This window comes from Kryptolebias marmoratus, unplaced genomic scaffold, assembly GCF_001649575.2.
Source record: "Kryptolebias marmoratus isolate JLee-2015 unplaced genomic scaffold, ASM164957v2 Scaffold82, whole genome shotgun sequence".
Taxonomy (NCBI): domain Eukaryota; kingdom Metazoa; phylum Chordata; class Actinopteri; order Cyprinodontiformes; family Rivulidae; genus Kryptolebias; species Kryptolebias marmoratus.
In genome coordinates, this window is record NW_023665816.1 from 9282 (window position 1) to 17870 (window position 8589).

The following is an 8589-nucleotide window of genomic DNA, read 5'->3' on the forward strand; positions in this document are numbered from 1 at the left end:
AGTGACATCATCAGCTGCTGGGGGACCCTGACTCACCTGCAGTGACATCATCAGCTGCTGGGGGACCCTGACTCCCCTGCAGTGACATAATTATAATATATTTTATTTATTGGCACCTTTCAACACACTCAAGAAAGCCTTACTTAATAAACAGACAGATAACAGTTAAAATAGTGAGATGAACAAGCAGAGAGAGAAAAATCCTCAACACCTTAATGACATAAAGAGCTCTGTGGGACAGGCTGAGGTTCTCCATGTAGAAACAAAGTTCCAGAGATGCAGCTCGGCTGGAGACCCAGTGTTGAGAGGATGGCAGAGGGACTGAAAGATCTTCAAGATCTGCTGGAGAGTGAGATTCATGGAGGAGCAGGATTATGGAGAGCCTTGAAAGTGAGGAGGACGATCTATTCAACACTTCTGGAAAAGAAGCCAGTGGTGTTCAGTTGATGGGGTTCTGGTGACGACATCATCAGCTGCTGACGTGTTTCAGTGTCAGCAACTGTTTCACTGAGCTGCTCAAACTGGTTTAGTTTCACATTCTTTTGGAGATTCTCAGAAACCGGTTTGTCGTCTGACTGGAGCCGCTTTATTGGAGCTGAAAGTACAGAAAAACCTCGGAGGGATTTGAGTTCATTTGATCAAACCTGAACCCAGTAACAAGTCTGAGTCTGTCAGACCTCAGAGATCCTGCAGGTTTCACCTAACTGCAGCTCAGACAAATAACTTGCTGTGAAACTTTTCTGTCTGACAGTTAATCAAAGTGGAATTAAAACAGTAAACAAAGTTAATGAAAGTAAAGTGTCATCAGTTTGAAGAAGTTAAACCCAAGAATGCAGACTGACACAAGGAGCTGCTCTTCTTTCTGACTGAGAACCCAGGGTGCAGTCCAGGAAGCAGAGCTGTAGTCTTCCTCACCTCTCTGCTGCTTCTCCTCTGTTCCCCAAACCCTCACTGAAACAGGGTCAGCTCGCCCACGGCCCAAACTAAATAACTCATTAAAATCTTTTGAAAATAAACAGTTACTTTACCAGAACAGAAAAATAAAATCATTAAATATGGATTAATGAACATCAGATCTCTGTCCTTGAAGTCTTTGTTAGTTAATGATAACTGATCATCATATTGATTTATTTTGTCTAACAGAACCTGGCTACAACAGGAGGATGTTGTTAGTTTGAATGAATTCACTCCTAATGATCTAAATGTTCGTGTTCCTAGAACAACAGGTGGAGGAGGAGCTGCTATCTTTCATACAGGATTATTGATTAATGTTAAACCAATTATTAGTTATTCTGTTGAGCCTTTGACCCTTAGTCTTTCTCATCCGAAATGGAAATCAGAAAAAAAAACCTTCTACTTGTAGAGGTGAAACAGAAAGATGGTGGAAGGTTGAGCCCCTGGTGGATGCTGCCAGAACTGCAGCTGAATAGAAAAACGTGTGTTTGATTGACAGGTGTTAAACAAATAATTATATAATTGTCCTCTCCCCCTCAGATAAAGATGCTCCGCCCCTTTCTGCTCCAGATGGATTGAATGAAGATGTCTTCCCAACTCTAGCCAGCATCACTGACATCATCTCCACCAACATCCCGTTGCTGGCAGGAATTGCTGCGGCCATTGGAGACCCTGCCCCCTCAGCTCCCTCAGCCCCCTTAGCTCCTCCCTCTTTAGACAGCCTTGCTGATAGCATCTCCACTAACATACCAGGTTTAGCAGAAGCTGCTAATGCTGTGATTAACCCTGCTGCTTTAAACTCCTCCCTCTCCACGCCTTCACCTGCCACCGTCTCAGGTGTTCCGACCTTGGACATCTTTAGCTTCATGGCTAACATACCCAGTTTAGCTGGGACTGATAACAGTGTTACTAATACTACTGGTAGCTCCATCCCCTCAGCCCCGCCCCTTACACCTGGTGAGCCACGCCTACTCCCCCTGAGAAGGCTCTGCTCTGGAGACACACCCACAGGTAAACCAGCCAATCAGCTACTTCGACTGAGGTCACATTGGTCATGTGATCACACCTTAGCTGAGAAGTTAGAAAGCGGTGGGTTATTACTGGTTCTGGTTCTTTTGGGTCAGCTTAGGTTCTGGTTTGGGTGAACTCAGTGGTCCATCATTGATATGTTGACATTGAGGAAACTTATCCTCCAGCCAGGTTCCAGTCCTGGTTCTGGTTCTGGTTCTGGTCCAGCTCATTGGAACCAGGTTTGAGGTTCAGAAAATGGAGGATTTGTTTCTTTCTTTAGATGTAAATGTTAAAACTTGCCTCCATGTTGTTTTAATCACATGTCCAGATGTTGGAGCTCTGTCCCAGCTGGTGACCCGGTCTTTGGACGCGGCCGCAGGAGTCCAGTTACCACCTGGAGAGTCCACAGAGGAAGGTTCTGAACAACATACCTCCATGTTCTGTTGATCTGTGTTCTGTCGGTTCCTCTCTCCGTCCTTCTGAATCTGGTCTGTCGGTTCTGGTTCCAGCTCTGGCATCGTCCCCGGGCCTCCCTGAAGAAACATCCCCGTATGTCACAGTGTTGGCTTCCTGGATCAGTCAGGAGGCTGACACAGAATCCTCCAATGAAGAGGAGGACACAGGGCTTAGCTCCGCCTTTTCTGGATCTGACAGACCAGAGGAAGGAGTTTCTGGTTCTGACCCAGCTACCACCAGGTGTGTTTATGGTTCTTTAACGTCACCTTCTTCTTCTGCTGCTGGTGCTGATGTTGTTTGTTTTGCAGAGTTTCGGCCAATCATTCAAGACCTTTGATCCCCGCTCGCCCACCTCCGCCCCCTCCTCACAAAAAGAGCCAATCAGTGAAGCAGAAGACTCCCAGGTAGGTTCAGACGGTCTGGGTCAGTGACAGTGCTGGTACTTGTGATGTTCCTGTAGTTCTGAGAGATTTTAACAAGAAGTCAACCGAACCTCTGGACCTTAAACCGGGTCTTTGTTGAAGCAGAAAAGGAAGGAGTCAAAACCTGAACAGAAGATAAATAAAAACAAAACCCACAACTTCATTTTTCAAAATAAAAGTTCTATCTCTGCCTATCAGCAGCTCAGTGTCAGCACAATAAAACAAGTTTTTTATTCACAGTCAAGATCTACTAAAGCCCTGATCCGTGTTTCATCTCACTAAATAAGATGTTAAATAATTAATCAATTAATGTTTCAGAAATTCAATGCACCACCTTTACAACAGATAACAGATAATAATATAATTATTACTATTAGTCTTAATAACCCCTAAAAATATAAGTTCTTTTTTAAATACATTCAAGACATGGAAGGCTAATAATATAATTTTAGGTTATACATTTATTTACAGAACTGAAAATAAAACATCTATTGCAGAAAGTGAATAATGAGTGATTTATTCAAATTGACCAGTTATATTTCAAAGTTGAGATTAAAAGGGGAGGTTAAGAAAAATCTGAATAAAACATGGCTAACATGGAGGATGGAGATGGAGTCAGAAATCTGAGTGTGGGAAAAAGTTCAAAAAGGGAAAATAAAACCGCAGGACTGGATCAAACTCATTTCAACACATGGGCACCAGAATTCTGTCACCTTACCGAGATGAATTTCAGCTTCTGATAGTAGGCAGGTTGGGCCGGGTCAGACGAGGGTCCGATGTTTGCTTCTGGAGGAGAACCAGGTTCTCGGCCTTTGCTCAGAGACGGATCGGTCTCTTTTCGGCATGGTTCGGCTGTAAGTGGCTCCCGGAAACCGGATCAGAGGAGAGTTTGGGGCTCTGAGTCGAGGAACCGTCTTGACTTCCAGAAGACCAGCGGATCAGCTCAGCAAGGTCTCAGGAGGGTCAAGATCATCGTTTCCGAGCGTGGAGACTAATTCCAAAGTCTGACCGGCTTGTTACTGTCACAGACTTAGCCTGATCGAACAGGTCCAGTGTACTGGTCAGTACGGGCTAAACTTGAGACGAGTTGTGTTTTGATTGGTGAACATGTGGACAAAAAAGGAGGGGGACTTGACCCTAAAACAAAGTTATAAAAAGGATAATTATCGTATATCTGGCAACACTGCTGCCGGGCTTTCAGAGCGGCACAGATGTAGTCTGGATCATGAAAACAGACTTTAGTTTGGCCTTCCAGTGAGGTTGGGTTGCAGCTCTCTGCTGCTGATGTCCTCCTGCATGTGCAGAACAGCTACTGACTGCAGGTCTGCGCTGAGCATCTGTGATTTCACACGTTCTGAAATGCAAATGAAAGGGTCTGAAAATCACCACTCAGTCTATTCTGGGGGTTTTCCTTCCTGAGAATCCTCTGATTTCCCCCCCGTGGAGGTTGTCAAAGAGGTCCATCTGTGAGCTTCTCCAGGAAAGAGTGGGGTACAAAAAGTACACACTTCCCTAACAAAGTGGAAAATACAAATATTAATTATTAAGTTATTTTATAATTCTGATAATAATTATTAACAGTATCAGGCTGTTACTGCCTGCTGCTTCACAGTGAATTACTACCTGCTACAACTAAAAAACAACCTGAAGAACAAACGTTTTATTTTAGCTCAAAATAAACAAAGAATCAGAAACAAAACCAGCTTTAAAAACTAAAGTTCATTGAATTGGAAACCAGTTTAAAGGCGTTTAGTTTGGTGAAACAGGAAAAACAGGATGGTCCTTCAGACATTCATCAGATTTCAAACAGACCCTCCTTTTACACCTTGAATCATGTGACCCAAACGCCTCACCTGTTGGGCCAGGTGGATCAGTAACCAACACATCTTCAGGTGTGACGAGCTCAGAGAACTCCCATCAGAACAGTCTAAACATCTTCTCTCTGAGCTCTCAGGACCAGCATGACCTGGGTTCTTCAGGATCTGTTTGGGTCTGAGGAGTACAACGAGGACCTCCAGTGTCCTAAAACCTGTCTGTTCTGTAGGGCGGCCACCATCCGGGTCTCCAGGAAGAAGTTGAGCGGCGGTGGATCGGCGCTGCAGAGCGCTGTGGTCCGAGCCAGCTGGCTGGATTTCTGGAAGGGCTTCAGGTAACAAACACCACCAGAACCAGGTTCTCTGAAGGTTCTGAGGGGCAGAGTACGGAGAATCGTATGAATATATGAATGAATGTTTTGATGGATGTGTAGAGGACAGATGATCATGTGTCCTTCCTCTCTAACAGACACAGCGTTCTGTGGGCGACGTTGGACGGTCAGCTGATGTCTCTGCGGAAGAAGCGCTCAGTAAGTGGGTGTGTCTCACCTGTCTGCTGTGTGCACCTGTGTGCTTGTGTCAGCTGAGTGACGGGTGTGTTTGTTTCTCTGATCAGGACCGGTTCAGCGAGGTCTTGTTCCATGTCTCCAGTATCACCAACGTGAAGCCTCAGGACAAAGGCCGGTTCTCTGTGTACTTCAGGAAGAAACATTATGACTTCATGGCTCATAGTGATGGTAAAATCATACTTAGGGTCAAAACATTAATCTCACAGGTAGAAAACTATACTAGTATGTTGAAACAAAGGTAACTGGACTTCATTTTAGGAAAATGTTGAAGCTGTTGTTACTCATCTGATGAAGCTCCTGAATGAAAAGTTTAGGAAACCATCTTTAAATGCTGTAAATATCTCAGTGGTTGTCCTGTAACACAGGAACCTGAAAGGATTCTATTTGAACAGCCTAAAATTAAGACTTTATCACAAACAGTAAAAACATAAAAGGTGGATATGATTTTTTTAAATTTCTGACCTTTAGTTTCTTGTTTTCTGTTAAATAAATATTTCAGAAAAATAATTCTGATGTTTGTTCCTTTAATTGTTTCCCCCCTTCAGAGGTCCAGGAGGGTTGGCTCACATCTTTGTTGGCGACCCGAGGCCTGAAAAGCCCCGCCCCACCAGAACTGCATGGACAAGTCACCATAAAGGACTCCTGGAACCGCGCCTACGCCGCTGTATGGGGTCACAACCTGTGGATTTACCCCAACAAAGACAGCTTCCTGCTGGGCATCGCCTCATTCTCCATCCCCCTGAGCGTGGCCACGGTGAAATCAAAGGGAAAACAGTCATTTACCCTCATCACGCCATACAAGACCTTCAAGTACTCACCTCTTTACATGTTTACCTGTCTGTCACTTGTTTACTGTCTGATTGAATGTTTCCAACTATCTGTCTTTTCTGTGACACCACCCCTTTCTACAGCTTGTCTGTTGATTCGTCCAAAGACCTGTCCATATGGATGGACAGCCTGTCCTCCACTATCAAAAGTGCTCTGTCCTGCAGCCAGCTGGCGCTGCGTCTCTGGGAGAACGCGTACAACAAGGTGTGCGGCGATTGTGGAGCTCCCAATCCTGAGTGGGCTTCGGTCAACCTGTTGATGGTCATCTGTCACAACTGTGCAGGTAAGTAACAGGTACATGATGAGCAAACACTGCTAACTGCTAACAGACCTGCTGCTAACAGACCTGCTGCTAACAGACCTGCTGCTATCTAACCTGCTGCTAACAGACCTGCTGCTAACAGACCTGCTGCTATCTAACCTGCTGCTAACAGACCTGCTGCTAACAGTGTTGCTCGTTTTTCACAATGAATCAATGAGTCTGTTTCCAGGTCAGCATCGCGGTTTGGGCAGCAACCTGTCAAAGGTGCGCAGTCTGAGGATGGACAACAAGGCCTGGACTGAACCACTCATACAGGTGATGAAATGAAGTGAGAGGAGGCTGAATCCTTGGTTCGAGTTAAAGAGATGTTTCAGGTTGATAGTGGGATGTCATTTAACAAGTGTTTCTGTTAGTATCAGGGTTACAGTGGATGCTTTTTGGATTCCCCATGTCCTGGATGACTGAGAATCTGCAGCAGCAGAATCTTTCTAACAGAGAAACACGCGCTAGCAAAAACATAACCTCATTGGAAGAGAAAAAAAAATCAGAAAAGGAAAACTGATCCAGATCTTTTGTTTTCCCAAATTGTACTGTGGAAGAAGAAATCACCTTTGCTGTGGCAGACGACTTCTTTTTGTATCCAAAAAATGGTACAAAGGGACCTGGAGACCATTAGGGATGATTTGTGAGATTTTTCTGTTTGGCTGAAGACACAGAGAAAATCTCTTTAATGATGAAAATATTGTCTGAGGTTTAACAAGTTTATCTGGATTATACCACAGAATATCTGAGAAGGACGTCTCCGAATCGGTCCTACAGGTTTCTAACTTCCAACCCTTTTTTCTTCTCAGCTGTTTGTTACCTACGGTAACCGGCTGGCCAATCAGGTGTGGGCTCCAGCTGTGCCGACAACAGAACAACTGCGTCCAGAGTCAACAGATGAGGAAAGGTCAAAGTTCATTCAGGACAAATACGGCAGGGGGCGCTACAGACGACTCCATGCTCTGACATCCAGCCGCACCATGATGAACCAGGTCTGACTGAGTACTGAGTGTTGTGTCGTTCACAAACGAATCTTTTGAGTGAACGAACTGAACCGAACCGCTCCACTAACTGATTGGTGTCCTGTGGTGACATGAATCTGAATGACACGGGGGCTTGCGGGCGGGGAGGGACTGTTGTTGAGTTTGATGATGATGATGATGATGATGATGTGTTTCAGAGGCTGTGTCAGGTGGTTGTCAGTGATGATGTGGAGGAAACGATGTCTCTGATCTGCTCAGGAGCAAAGGTCTGCCTCCGTTTCCCAGATTTGTTTACTTAATTCCCTAATAATGACACACACTTCAGTTTTCACCTGAGCAACCTTACCTGTGTACAGGTGTGCCCATCTGACCCTCAGAGTCCCTCCCCCATCCTGCTGGCTGAGAAAGCCAATCAGGCTCTGCAGATTGAGCTGCTGCGCCTCAACGAGTACACAGGTAACACACACTCAGCTAACACACACAAAAAGACACACAGGTAACACACCTGCACACATGAACACTTTATAAACACAACCTCACAGATTTTTGACAATAAAAACAACTTGTGTCTTTTTGTTTGCAGAGGTTCCACCTCACCAGCCCCACTCAGACAAAAGGAGACTTGACTCCACCCCTTCAGGTACAGCACTGACACCGTGGCAGAAAGATAAAATCAGACAGTTTGACAGGTGTTTGGAAACTATAAATTATTTTTGGTGTTCCTCAAAGCTCGATACTCAAACCCTTTATGTTCAAAATACACACCTGCTCCTTTTGACTGATTTTCTTAGCCAATCATCTGTCATATACCTGGTTTCCTCACCTGAGTGTGTATTATTTGTGTGTGTGAGCAGCTGAAGAAGAGGAGGAGCTTCACGGTAAACTAGAGGAAGATCGTTTTCTCTTCTCAGTAGAAAACGATTCAGCTGCCTGCGACGTCCTCGACCTCCGAGAAGTTCTGTCAGTCTTCCTCATAGAAGGGTAAACATGGGAAAATGATGATACTATTGCTGAGAGTTCTGGGTCTGCTGATGGTGTAACCATTATTTCTTTATTTTTAATTTATGAATAATATTAACTCTGCTGTTTTCAGGCCAAATCATCAGTTTCAGCTAGTGACACTAAGCAATCAGCTGAACTGTGACGCTGATGATAAGGAGACGCTGCAGACACACCTGCTTTATATTCTGAAGGTAAACCCACCTGATTCAAGTTATGAAGATAGACCCACCTGCTTCAGATTCTGAA

The 8589-nt window shown here is 44.7% G+C and overlaps 1 protein-coding gene and 1 long non-coding RNA gene across 3 annotated transcripts in view; one reads left to right on the forward strand and one right to left on the reverse strand.

The window, feature by feature from the left end:
- LOC108228655 (arf-GAP with Rho-GAP domain, ANK repeat and PH domain-containing protein 1) overlaps nucleotides 1-8589 on the forward strand; it is an 18117-nt gene that overhangs the window by 6075 nt on the left and 3453 nt on the right. For both annotated transcript variants that reach the window (XM_037974483.1, XM_037974482.1), the window contains exons 4-19: nucleotides 1495-1965; nucleotides 2294-2380; nucleotides 2475-2661; nucleotides 2730-2825; nucleotides 4888-4992; nucleotides 5127-5187; nucleotides 5274-5394; nucleotides 5772-6036; nucleotides 6138-6337; nucleotides 6546-6631; nucleotides 7168-7350; nucleotides 7539-7607; nucleotides 7698-7797; nucleotides 7925-7981; nucleotides 8196-8322; nucleotides 8435-8534. In XM_037974483.1, coding sequence (XP_037830411.1) covers nucleotides 1495-1965; nucleotides 2294-2380; nucleotides 2475-2661; nucleotides 2730-2825; nucleotides 4888-4992; nucleotides 5127-5187; nucleotides 5274-5394; nucleotides 5772-6036; nucleotides 6138-6337; nucleotides 6546-6631; nucleotides 7168-7350; nucleotides 7539-7607; nucleotides 7698-7797; nucleotides 7925-7981; nucleotides 8196-8322; nucleotides 8435-8534 — 2315 coding nt within the window. The remainder of the gene's footprint in view (nucleotides 1-1494; nucleotides 1966-2293; nucleotides 2381-2474; nucleotides 2662-2729; nucleotides 2826-4887; nucleotides 4993-5126; nucleotides 5188-5273; nucleotides 5395-5771; nucleotides 6037-6137; nucleotides 6338-6545; nucleotides 6632-7167; nucleotides 7351-7538; nucleotides 7608-7697; nucleotides 7798-7924; nucleotides 7982-8195; nucleotides 8323-8434; nucleotides 8535-8589) is intronic.
- LOC119616834 lies at nucleotides 3340-5342 on the reverse strand. The gene is made up of 3 exons (XR_005232892.1): nucleotides 5207-5342; nucleotides 4697-5029; nucleotides 3340-4355 (listed from the first exon to the last, which is right to left on the reverse strand). It is a non-coding gene; the product is annotated as an uncharacterized LOC119616834 (long non-coding RNA).